This window comes from Dipodomys ordii, unplaced genomic scaffold, assembly GCF_000151885.1.
Source record: "Dipodomys ordii isolate 6190 unplaced genomic scaffold, Dord_2.0 Scaffold115, whole genome shotgun sequence".
NCBI classification, from domain to species: Eukaryota; Metazoa; Chordata; class Mammalia; order Rodentia; family Heteromyidae; genus Dipodomys; species Dipodomys ordii.
Genome location: NW_012267331.1, coordinates 367061 through 379970, shown reverse-complemented (window position 1 = coordinate 379970; position 12910 = coordinate 367061). Strand labels below are relative to the sequence as shown.

The 12910-nt window shown below is 55.3% G+C and overlaps 1 protein-coding gene across 1 annotated transcript in view; it reads right to left on the bottom strand.

The window, feature by feature from the left end:
* Tpo (thyroid peroxidase) overlaps positions 1 to 12910 on the bottom strand; it is an 89178-nt gene that overhangs the window by 19155 nt on the left and 57113 nt on the right. Inside the window, exons 9-11 of the mRNA XM_013028868.1 lie at positions 7037 to 7169; positions 2128 to 2257; positions 3 to 191 (exon numbers count right to left, since the gene is read on the bottom strand). Of these exons, the coding sequence (XP_012884322.1) occupies positions 3 to 191; positions 2128 to 2257; positions 7037 to 7169 (452 nt within the window). The remainder of the gene's footprint in view (positions 1 to 2; positions 192 to 2127; positions 2258 to 7036; positions 7170 to 12910) is intronic.

The following is a 12910-nucleotide window of genomic DNA, read 5'->3' as shown; positions in this document are numbered from 1 at the left end:
ACCTGGATGGGGAAGCAGGGGCTCCGGTTCTCACACGTCCGCCCGCAGTCGTCTCCGCCCGCGCTCTGGGGCGTGAGGGCCACGTCGTGGGCGATGTACTGTCCCCACGCGGTCAGGAAGTCAGAGTACTGGTCGTCCTCCCTCACAGCCGAGTTGGAAGCTCGAATGACGAGCCTCGAGACCTCCCGAACCTGGGTAAGGAGAGCTGCGTGTCACCATGCGGACGGGCCACGACACGAGGCCGCCCGGCTGCGACACGAGGCTGGGGTCCTCAATTCCGGGCAGGGTCCTCGCTCACAGGGCTTGGGGTGCCCGGGGAAGCCTGGAGCGTCAGCCCAGCTCTGGGCTTTGCAAGTCAGAGCCCTCCTCTAAAGTGGACGGGAGGGACCGGCTCAGGTTTTCAGAGGCGTTTTGGGAAGAGCCATGAGCCATGAGCTGCCTGGATTCCTGCCTGGGCGCCTGAGACCGCGGGTGTCCCCGCCGCCGTGATGACCGGCTGCTTTTATTTCCTCCTGATGAGTGGGACGTCTGCCACTGCAGTCTGGCCTCTGCTGCCCTCGGCACTTCAGGGTCAGAGAGAGAGCTTGTTTCACAGATCCAGCCGGAGAGGAAATTCATCCCCAAATGGGTGACACCCCAGCCCCTCCCTGGTGGGACCCCCATCCCAGCAAGTCACCGCTCAGTTCCCTAGCGGTCACCAGCCCCCCCAGCCGGTCACTCCCAGCCTCTGCCCAGCAGCTTGCTGCCTCTAGCTCCCCTCTGCTGAGGCGGTGCTCTGGTGGGCCTGGGGTCTTTGGAAGAGAGCATTGTGGGTCCTATCTGGAAAGGGCACACGCCTTTGGGGTTCAGAGCATGGAACCTGGTAGAACAGCTCCCAAAGATGCCTATATTATAATCTTGGACACTTCAGAGGAGATTGTATCCAGGACTTTGAGATGAAAGCAGGTACCTGGATTTCGGGGTAGTCCAGTCCAGTCACTGCCAGCTCGCTGCCTGGCATTGAGAACTGACTTTGGAGGAGGTATGGAGAGCTTCCACAGTTGCTAGCTTTGCAGCAAGAGGCTGTGGGCAGCCCCTAGCAGTTAGAAGGATGGGGCTGGGGCTGAACCTTGGTAGAAGAGGCTTGGACCCAGCACACCCCACTGCCCACACACAGTTGGAAAGGCAAGGAGGTGGCTTCTTCCTGAAGGGCTCACAGAAGGCTATGCCCCCTTAGATATCCCAATTTCAGCCACAGAGAACCCTCAGATCTTTGGCATGCAGAACTGAGGATCATAAATTTCTGTTGTCCTAAGCCTCTAAAATTGGAGTAATCTGTCAGGTCAGGACTAGGAAGCCAGCAGCAGACTTGGTTTGTAGAATCACAGGACAGTGCCGCCGAGAATTCCGGAAGCCTCAGTGGTTGAACTGGGATGTGTCAGCACAAGCCAGTCAAGATAGTCTCACCCCATGTCAGAGGCCGGCACTGATGCTAAGGAGGCAGGGCTGGTGGAGGTTGGGAGTGTATGAGCTTGCTGGGCCTGCCTGCCGCCCGGAGCACCGAGCTCAGCGAGCCCTTGCTCACCGCTCCTCCACCGCTCCTCACCAGATGCCGGGAGCGCGCCGCCTCCTTCACAGGGGGCTTTGTACGGTGTCGGCCAGCAGCTGACCAGGATGCCCCTGGCCAGGCTGGGCCTTGACTTCTGCGTACTGGTGTCTGGGCCGAACCTCATGTCTGCTTTGGGGTGTATCAAGCATTCCATTATGGAATATGGTATAGGGCTGGGTGAGCCTCTGATGTGGGTCGTCAGGTGAGAGAAAGCAGATTAGCAGCATGGTATGCGTGAGCTCCACAAGCAGCCACTACCTTCACGGGCAGGTGCTTTGGATGCAGCTGGTCCTCCACGGGAGAACAGGAGAATTTATCTGAAAACTCAGTGCTCATGGAGAGCTGGGGCGGCAAAGCCGGTGGAAACAATTTAAATCTGCGTTGCTCTGCTTGCTGGAGAACAATGCTAATTTTTGGCACCTCATTCCTAAACTTCACCCTAGGACCCTGGCCTCACCCTGACGGGCAGCTTGGGCCCCTCGACTGTGTGAAGCCGTCCCCCCTGGGGGCAGGGCCCTCTCTGGGGAATGAGAACCAACCGGGGGCAGGGCCGTCCCATGGTACAGGAAGTCGGGGTTCCAGCCGCGGGGCTGACTGAAGCCGTCTTCATAGGCAGCAGGGAGCCACCGGGCCAGGGCTGTGTTGGAGGCTCCCCATCTGGGGTGGTCCCTGAGGAGACAAGCACAGGGGGGCGTCTGAGATGGGAGAAAAGCAGGAAAGACTCTGGGCCCGAACGTGCCACGCTGCACTCAAGGATGGGGGGCCGTGGGTCCCCCGCTTAAACATCTCCAACACGCTGCGGCTCCAGCGGCTGCCCTTGGGCACGGCCAGGCCTGGCTGGAGAAAATGGGTCTCCATTGGCCCAGGTTTCCCAGCCCTCTTCCCATTCTAGGTGTCCTGCCTTCCTGTGGCCTGGTCCCCTGCCCCTTCCCTGTGTCCTCTCTCGAACTTCCGTGGAGATAGGAGCCGTGTCCTCAGAAAGCCCTGCGGTCCCCTCCCGGGAGGACAGACACGGCAAAGCCAAGACTTGAAACAGTATGTCACCCCAACCCCCCAGGGAGCACCTGCCCTCCAGCTGTGTGTGCCTTTAGGCTAGAAGTGGGACACGTTGGGATTTCCTGAGAGTTCTGAATTTATAGGTGGGAAGGTTATCCAGGGAACACACACAAATGCATTTGTCTGAATTAAAAACAAACTCAGGCCTTTTCTGAGAGTTGAGTGGTTTGTGAATAAGCGTGGACTCAGCAATGAAGCTCAGCTTATGGGAAATGTTTTCCATAAGGAGGTTGATCTGCACATTTTCTCTTTCTCTCCCTCGCAGCTTCCCTTCCTTCCTTTCTTGAGTCCATCATGGGGCTTATACTCAGGAAGCTGTCCCCAAGCTCTTTTGCTCAAGGGAAGTGCTCCATCACTTGAGCCACAGCCCCACATCTGGCTTTTCTAGCTGGTTAATTGAAGACCAGAGTCCCATGTCTTGGCTGCTTGAACTGGCTTGGCGCTGCAGTCCTCAGACCTCAGCCTCCTGAGTTGCTAGGGTTACAGGTGTGAGCCACGGCGCCCGGCTTCCTCAGTTTTATTCTATGGGTCAAATACATTTTGGCGGCCAGTGTGATGGGAGGAGGGGAGGAACGCTGTCCACCGGCCGCTGCCTCACCCAGCAGCGCTCCGAACCTGTTAGCGGCAGCCATGCTGCTCAAGTGATGTTTCTGGTCTGCTGGCACAGCAAGGAGAAACTTCTGTTATCAACGCTTTATTGATCTGTAGCCCGCTGAGTGGATTAAGTTATGAAAGTGCGTTTAAGTAACGGATTTAACTGGCTGCAGTAAGCAAGCGCAGGGTCGGTGTGCATGTGAGCGCTGTCCCTTGTTGCAGCCAGCTTGTCTTCATTCCATACAGAGTTGTCACGGGAGCCACTTTTCCGCCCTCTCCTTTTGCGCTTGCTAGTTGACTTATGTTTCAAGAGCCTCGAAGGGGATCAGCTTCTCCAGGGGTGCCAGCCCGGTGTGGCTCATCTGCATGGGCCAGAGGACCGGGCTGAGGGCCGCGAGCCCTCCAGAGCACCAGCTTGCACGAGGGGCTGGGCGGGGCGCCTTCCTGCGGCCACACTGTGCTGCCCTGTGTGACGTGCAGATTGGTGTCGGCCGTGTGGATGGCTGTGATGCCGTCAGCGGAGATGGCTGGACATGTCTCAGATGGGGCCTTCTGGAAGGAAGCCGGCGCTGTCCGCTGAGGCTCGGTGAGGACACCGACGGTGGCTCCAGGCACTGGGGACCTGTCAGCGTCTGAGAAAGGCGGTGCTGCAGAGTCTGAGGAGACTCCAGCCTGGCAGGAGTAAGAGCTGGTAGGTTCGCCAGGCGGTCCAGTCGGCTCCTGGCCGGGTAGGCCCCTGATGGAGCTGCGTGGGGGCCGCAGGGAAGGTGAGGGAGGGGCAGCAGCTGTGGCCGAGCCCTGCGCTCCTCCCTCCGCGGAGCCAAGGCTCGTGGACAGGGGACGGAGGACGGGCCCGCTCTCTACAGCGTGTGCGTGTCAGCCACGTCGCCGAGGAGCTAAAGGAGTCCATGCTGTTGTTAGGAGACAGGTGTGCCCCCCAAGTGACCCGGAGCCCCAGGACTCAGCTCCTCGTCTGGGGACTGCCCGTGGGGGCCGCGGAGCCGCAGCCTGGCTGCGATCCGAGGGACGACAGGTTTCAGACCGGCCACAGCATCTTTAGCGCTACAGCTCGTGAACACGCTCGACGTGAGCCACCGCTGACATCGCAGCACGGCTGCTCACAGACATTCGGTGTCATTTCCCCTGACCCTACTCCACACGCGTGTGGGTCAGCGACCTTACCAGGGCCGCAGCGGGGCCACAGGTGTCACAGTGACGCTGGCCTGGCACAAGCTGTTCTCCAGGACCCTTTCCTGTCCCTCCTGGCAGCAGGTTCTCCAGGCTGAAAATGTAAGTCATCCTGTCTCTAGACAAACTCCCCACCCCCCACCCCAAACCTAGCTTGGGAAGGGAGCTCAGATTTGGAAAGCCTGTTGCAGCAGGTATGGCTGGTCCTCCCCAGGACCCTGTGTCCTCCCTGTCCTCCTCTCCAGGACCCCGTGTCCTCCCTGTCCTCCTCTCCAGGACCCCGTGTCCTCCCTGTCCTCCCCAGGACCCCGTGTCCTCCCTGTCCTCTCCAGGACCCCGTGTCCTCCCTGTCCTCCTCTCCAGGACCCCGTGTCCTCCCTGTCCTCCAGGACCCCGTGTCCTCCCTGTCCTCCTCCCCAGGACCCCGTGTCCTCCCTGTCCTCTCCAGGACCCCGTGTCCTCCCTGTCCTCCTCTCCAGGACCCCGTGTCCTCCCTGTCCTCTCCAGGACCCCGTGTCCTCCCTGTCCTCTCCAGGACCCCGTGTCCTCCCTGTCCTCCTCTCCAGGACCCCGTGTCCTCCCTGTCCTCTCCAGGACCCCGTGTCCTCCCTGTCCTCTCCAGGACCCCGTGTCCTCCCTGTCCTCTCCAGGACCCTGTGTCCTCCCTGTCCTCCTCTCCAGGACCCTGTGTTCTCCCTGTCCTCCTCTCCAGGACCCCGTGTCCTCCCTGTCCTCTCCAGGACCCTGTGTTCTCCCTGTCCTCTCCAGGACCCTGTGTTCTCCCTGTCCTCCTCCCCAGGACCCTGTGTCCTCCCTGTCCTCCCTGCTGGACCACCCTGATCCCTAGCACCCTTCTCGCAGGAACACCCCCGTTACCTCCCTCCCTGCATCGTCCTGAGTCTGGGTCTGACTGTGCTCCCGCAATGCCTCCCCCACAGGACATTTTAGGTGGCACTTGTGACACATAAGAGTTATATTCAGAGACGTCAATGCTTTAAGCAGGCAAGCTCAGCATGCACCACACTCTCATAAGATCTAGGGGCTCTGCGGGAAGCAGTGGCCCCACTGTAGGAAGTTAGAACAGAGTTGCAATTACTGCCCACAAACAAGAAGCCAATGACAGCTGTAAAAAGTTTTCTCTTTCCTCTGTGCATTAAGTAACTTTATGTGAGTTTGTTCAGGCAGCTGAGAAAATCTCAGTCTAATGAACAGTCCTGGAGTCAGCCACACATAACTGACCTGTGCTCTACAATGCAGCAAAACAGTACTAGCAGAAAGGAACATTTTAAATACATCATTTAGAAACATGGAATTTTGAAAGTTGACATCTAATTCCAGATACCATTTGGCTAAAGGATTAATCACCGCCAACTTCCGAATGTACCAGGAGGAGGATTTGCCATGGGCTGGAACAGGCTGCCAACCGGCCTGTCTGAGAGGAGAGCGAGGGAGGCTGCTGGCCCCTCAGTCTAGAACAGCTCTAGAATAGTCCAGACAAGCTCTTCTAGACGTTTGCAGTTACAGTGAAGCAAACCCAGGTGAACAAGAAAGAGACGTTTTCCCCATGCTTTCCCTCGGTGTACAGTCTCACATACTAGCTCTGGGCTGAGGAGTGGTAGCGAATGAGTGTACACACCAGCCCTGTGGAGGAGGGAATGGAGGGCAGGGACAGTGAGGGGATGATGGGCAGGCAGCATGGCCAGAGCTCCCAGGAGGGATGTCGGGGGCCAGGCCGGAGGCCGTGACAAGGATGCCCGGAGGAATATTTCTCCTTGCCTAAGGCGGTGGAAGAGCGCTCATCCTGGGGTCCAGGGGAAAGGCATGCTGATGGGGAGGTCGGGTGGGTAATTCAAGGACCGAGTCTGAATATGTGGTTCCACCCACCAGGAGAGCAATGGAGCGATGCGTGCATTCACGAGGGGCTGGACCCAGGGGAGTGAGTGAAGTTCCTGCCTCTCGGGCTGGTGCGGTGCCCGGCGAACTGCCGGAACGGGAGGAGGGCACCGGGCCTCCAGGGCCGTATCGGTGTGTGGGGAGGAGGGCACTGGGTCTCCAGGGCCATCTCGGTGTGTGTGTGTGTGGAGGAGGGCACTGGGTATCCAGGGCCGTCTCGGTGTGTGTGTGGAGGAGGAGGGCACCGGGCCTCCAGGGCCGTATCGGTGTGTGGGGAGGAGGGCACTGGGTCTCCAGGGCCGTCTCGGTGTGTGTGGAGGAGGAGGGCACTGGGTCTCCAGGGCCGTCTCGGTGTGTGTGTGGAGGAGGAGGGCACTGGGTCTCCAGGGCCATCTCGGTGTGTGTGTGTGGAGGAGGGCACTGGGTCTCCAGGGCCGTCTCGGTGTGTGTGTGTGGAGGAGGGCACTGGGCTCCAGGGCCGTCTCGGTGTGTGTGTGTGGAGGAGGGCACTGGGCTCCAGGGCCGTCTCGGTGTGTGTGTGGAGGAGGGCACTGGGTTTCCAGGGCCGTCTCGGTGTGTGTGTGGAGCAGGGCACTGGGTTTCCAGGGCCGTCTCGGTGTGTGTGTGGAGCAGGGCACTGGGTCTCCAGGGCCGTCTCGGTGTGTGTGTGGAGCAGGGCACTGGGTTTCCAGGGCCGTCTCGGTGTGTGTCGCATACCTGTTGTTGCAGGCACCCGTGATAAGCCGGTACTTGTTCGCCAGACAGGTGTTGGGACACCTTGGTGGCAGCATGTAAGGTAAGCACCCAGACAGATTTGCAATCACGCTCAGGAGCTCCTCTGATAAAACATCTGAGCAACAAATAACAGGCCATAAACTCCCCAGTCGCAGAGACCGATCTACCTAATTATAAAAGCAGGTGGTTTCCCGGTGATCCCCTCACCCGTGGGGAGACCCTGCCTCTCCTGCGTCGATCCCCTGAGCTCCCTGGTTGCTAGGGATGTGGAGGTGCTGCTCTGTTTTGGCCTGTGCTCTTTCAGAATGGCACGCTAGCAGGTCTGAGTCTCAGGGAGACAAACCAGCCAACCACCAGTGTCCCACAGGGCATTCCTGCCCCCTTCACCCCTGCTCAGTGAACTGTCCTTGTCCCACAGTGACGTGGTCCTTCCTAAGACACTGCTAGCATGGCACCCAGCACCCCAAACTCTGCTTGGTCGGGGTTGCTAAGAGTATTCACACACAGACAAAAACCCCTTCATATTCCTCTTTTATTCATCCTTTGGTCCTCTTTCCCGCAACTCTAACTTTGATTTACCAGTTTTATCCACATTTGTGTTACTCAAGAAAGCAAAATAAGACTGTTCTGTAGCCACTTAGTAGAAGTAATCGTCACCAGATACCCAAGACAGCTTATATGTCTTTGAGGACAATGCCACAAAATTCTGATTAACTAGATTACAAGGGATATCGAAGTAGTCACTAAAAGACCCAGGAAGAAATAAATTCCATTTTCAAATAGAAGAGAAACAAAACAAGTCTCTTAATAGAGAATGTTCCCTCAGAGGAACATTTGAACTAGCTTAAACTACAATTCACGTTCTGCTAACAAAGGAACATACATCCCATATATGCCAGAACACAGCCGTGTCCTTCCAAGTAGCTGTGTGACCATAGCTGTTAGTCAATGGAGCAAATGCTCAGAAACTTCCAGAAGGAGGGGTTGACATCCAGCAGTCATGGTTCTCTGTGAGCTGATGGACAGGGACTGTGACTTGCTGTCCACGGACAATGGATAGGAAGTCAATGGACCCTTTTATTCACATTCCAAATGCTCTAGATTATTTATGATGGAAGTAACCTAAGAACACCCTACAGTGTGAGATCCTCACTCTACATGGTGGCCTGGGCCAAACACGCTATCCCATTGTCCCTAGGAGCCTGCACCCGGGAAAGGGCTAGTACCACAGAAGCACAGGCAGGGACCCACATACTGTACCACTGCACTGGGACACAGAGTGTTCACACTGTAGTGAGGTCCCAGGTGTTCACCTGTGTAGTGGTGGGGTCCTGTGTGTTCACTTGTGTGGTGGTGTGATTCAGGTGTTCACCTGCGTGGTGCTGTGATTCAGGTGTTTACCAGTGTGGTGGTGTGATTCAGGTGTTCACCTGCGTGATTCAGGTGTTCACCTGTGTGGTGGTATGATTCAGAGTGTTCACCTGTGTGGAGGTGTGATTCAGAGTGTTCACTAGAGTGGTGGTGTGATTCAGGGTGCTCACCTGTGTGGTGGTGTGATTCAGGGTGTTCACCTGTGTGGAGGTGTGATTCAGGTGTTGACCTGTGTGGTGGTGGAATTCAGGTGTTCACCTGTGTAGAGATGTGATTCAGAGTATTCACCTGTGTGGAGGTGTGAATCAGGTGTTCATCTGTGTGCTGGTGTGATTCAGGGTGCTCACCTGTGTGGTGGTGTGATTCAGGTGTTGACCTGTGTGGTAGTGGGATTCAGGTGTTCACTTGTATGGAGGTGTGATTCAGGTATTCACCTGTGTGGAGGTGTGATTCAGGGTGTTCACCAGTGTGGAGGTGTGATTCGGGGTGTTCAGCTGTGTGGTATTAGGATTTGGGTGTTCAATTGTGTGGAGGTATGATTCAGAGTGTTCAGCTGTGTGGAGGTGTGATTCAGAGTGCTCATGTGTGTGGTGGTGTGATTCAGGTTGGTCACCTGTGTGGTGGTGTGATTCACGTTTTCACCTGAGTGGAGGTGTGATTCAGGGTGCTCACTTGTGTGGTGGTATGATTCAGGTGTTGACCTGTGTGGAGGTGTGATTCAGGTGTTCACCTGTGGGGTGGTATGATTCAGGTGTTGACCTGTGTGGAGGTGTGATTCAGGGTGCTCACCTGTGTGGTGGTATGATTCAGGTGTTGACCTGTGTGGTGGTGGGATTCAGGTGTTCATCTGTGTGGTGGTGTGATACCAGGTGCTAACCTGTGTGGAGGTGGAATTCAGGTGTACACCTGTGTGGTGGTGTGATTCAGGGTATTCACCTGTGTGGAGGTGTGATTCAGGATGTTCACCTGTGTGGTTGTAGGATTCGGGTGTTCACTTGTGTGGAGGTGTGATTCAGGGTGCTCACCTGTGTGGTGGTATGATTCCGGTGTTAGCCTGTGTGGTGGTAGGATTCAGGTGTTCACCTATATAGAGGTGGGATTCAGAGTGTTCACGAGTGTGGAAGTGTGATTCAGGTGTTCATCTGTATGGTGGTGTGATTCTGGGTGCTCACCTGTGTGGTGGTGGGATACAGGTGTTTACCTGTGTGGTGGTGTGATTCAGAGTAATCACCTGTGTGGAGGTGTGATTCAGGATGTTTACCTGTGTGGTAGTAGGATTATGGTGTTCACTTGTGTGGAGGTCTGATTCAGGTGTTCTGTGTGGTGGTGTGATCAGGTGTCCACCTGTGTGGTGGTGGGATTCAGGATGTTCACCTGTGTGGTGGTGGGATGCAGGGTGTTCACCTGTGTGGTGGTGGGATTCTGGGTTTCACCTGTGTGGTTGAGGGATTCAGGGTGTTCACCTGTGTGGTGGTGGGATGCAGGGTGTTCACCTGTGTGGTGGTGAGATTCAGGGTGTTCACCTGTGTGGTGGTATGGTTGAAGTGTTCATCTGTGTCGAGGTGTGATTCAGGTTGCTCACTTGTGTGGTGTTGTGGTTCAGTTGTTGACCTGTGTGGTGGTGGGATTCAGGTGTACACCTATGTAGAGGTTTGATTCAGAGTGTTCACCTGTGTGGAGGTGTGATTCATGTGTTCATCTGTGTGGTGGTGTGATTCCGGGTGCTCACTTGTGTGGTGGTAGGATTCAGGTGTTCACCTGTGTGGTGGTGTGATTCAGGGTATTCACCTGTTTGGTGGTGTGATTCAGGGTATTCACCTGTGTGGTAGTAGGATTTGGGTGTTCTCTTGTGTGGAGCTGTGATTCAAGTGTTCTGTGTGTTGGTGTGATCAGGTGTTCACCTGTGTGGTGGTGTGATTCAGGGTATTCACCTGTTTGGTGGTGTGATTCAGGGTATTCACCTGTGTGGTAGTAGGATTTGGGTGTTCTCTTGTGTAGAGGTGTGATTTACGTGTTCTACTGTGTGGTGGTGGGATTCAGGGTGTTGACCTGTGTGGTGGTGAACTTCAGGGTAGTCATGTGTGGTAGTGTGATTCAGGTGTTCACCTGTGTGGTGGTATGGTTTAAGTGTTCACCTGTGTGGAGGTGTGATTCAGGGTGCTCACCTGTGTGGTGGTGTGATTCAGGTGTTGACCTGTGTGGTGGTAGGATTCTGGTGTTCACCTGTGTGTTGGTGTGATTCAGGGTACTCACCTGTGTGGAGGTGTGATTCAGGGTGTTCACCTGTGTGGTAGTAGGATTAGGATTTTCACTTGTGTGGAGCTGTGATTCAAGTGTTCTGTGTGTTGGTGTGATCAGGTGTTCACCTGTGTGGTGGTGGGATTCAGGGTGTTCACCTGTGTGTTGGTGGGATGCAGGGTGCTCTCTTGTGTGGTGGTGGGATGCAGGGTGTTCACCTGTGTGGTGGTGGTATTTAAGGTGTTCACCTGTGTGGTGGTGGGATTCAGGGTGTTCACCTGTGTGGTGGTGTGACTCAGGTGCAAACCTGTGTAGAGGTTTGATTCAGAGTGTTCACCTGTGTGGTGGTGTGATGCAGATGTTCACCTGTGTGGCGGTGGGTTGCAGGGTGCTCACCTGTGTGGTGGTGTGATTCAGGGTGTTTACCTGTGTGGTGGTGGGATGCTGGGTGTTCAAATGTGTGGTGGTGGGATTCAGAGTGTTCACCTGTGTGGTGGTTGGATTCAGGGTGTACAATTTTTTGGTGGGGAGATTGCGAATGGTCATTTGTGGTGGTGTAATTCAGGTGTTTACCTGTGTGGTGGTGTGATTCAGGTTTTCACCTGTGTGGAGGTGTGATTCAGGGTACTCACCTGTGTGGTGGTATGATTCATGTGTTGACCTGTGTGGTGGTGGGATTCAGGTGTTCACCTATATAGAGGTGGGATTCAGAGTGTTCACGAGTGTGGAGGTGTGATCAGGTGTTCATCTATGTGGCTGTGATTTTGGGTGCTCACTTGTATGGTGGTGGGAATCAGGTGTTCACCTGTGTGGTAGTGTGATTCAAGGTATTCATCTGTGTGGAGGTGTGATTCAGGGTGTTCCCCTGTGTGGTTGTAGGATTAGGGTGCTCACTGGTGTGGAGGTATGATTCAGGTGTTCTGTGTGGTGGTGTGATCAGGTGTTCACCTGTGTGGTGGTGGGATTCAGGGTGTTCACCTGTGTGGTGGTGGCATGCAGGGTGTTCACCTGTGTGGAGGTGTGATTCAGGTGCTGACCTGTGTGGTGGTGGGATTCAGGTGTTCACCTGTGTGATGGTGGGATGCTGGGTGTTCACCTGTGTGGTGGTGGGATTCAGGGTGTTCACCTGTGTGGTGGTGGGATTCAGGGTGTTCACCTGTGTGTTGGTGTGATTCAGGTGCTCACCTTTGTAGAGGTTTGAATCTGAGTGTTCACCTGTGTGGAGGTTTGATTCAGGTGTTCTCCTGTGTGATGGTGTGATTCAGGTGTTTACCTGTGTGTTGGTGGGATGCAGGGTGCTCACCTGTGTGGTGGTGGGAATCAGGGTGTTCACCTGTGTGGTGGTGGGATTCTGGGTGTTCACCTGTGTGGTTGAGGGATTCAGGGTGGTGACCTCTGTGGGTGGGATTCACGGTAGTCTTGTGTGGTGGTGTGATTCGGGTGTTTCCCTTTGTGTTGGTATGGTTGAAGTGTACACTTGTGTCGAGGTGTGATTCAGGGTACTCACCTTTGTGGTGGTGTGGTTCAGTTGTTGACCTGTGTAGTGGTGGGCTTCAGGTGTTCAACTGTGTAGAGGTTTGATTCAGAGTGTGTACCTGTGTGGAGGTGTGATTCAGGGTGTTCACCTGTGTGGTGGTGTGATTCTGGGTGCTCACCTGTGTGGTTGTGGGATTCAGGTGTTCACCTGTTTGGTGGTGTGATTCAGGGTATTCACCTGTGTGGAGGTGTGATTCAGGATGTTCACCTGTGTGGTAGTAGGATTTGGGTGTTCTCTTGTACGGAGGTATGATTCATGTGTTCTACTGTGTGGTGGTGTGATTCAGGTGTTCACCTGTGTGGTGGTGGGATGCGGGGTGTTCACCTGTGTGGTGGTGGGATGCAGGGTGTTCACCTGTGTGGTGGTGGGATTCAGGGTGTTCGCCTGTGTGGTGTGTGACTCTGGTGCAAACCTGTGTAGAGGTTTGATTCAGAGTGTACACCTGTGTAGAGGTTTGATTCAGAGTGTTCACCTGTGTGGAAGTGTGATTCAGGTGTTCACCTGTGTGGTGGTGTGATTCTGGGTGCTCACCTGTGTGGTGGTGGGATTCAGGTGTTCACCTGTTTGGTGGTGTGATTCAGGGTATTTACCTGTGTGGAGGGGTGATTCAGGATGTTCACCTGTGTGGTAGTAGGATTTGGGTGTTCTCTTGTGTGGAGGTGTGATTTACGTGTTCTACTGTGTGGTGGTGGGATTCAGAGTGTTGACCT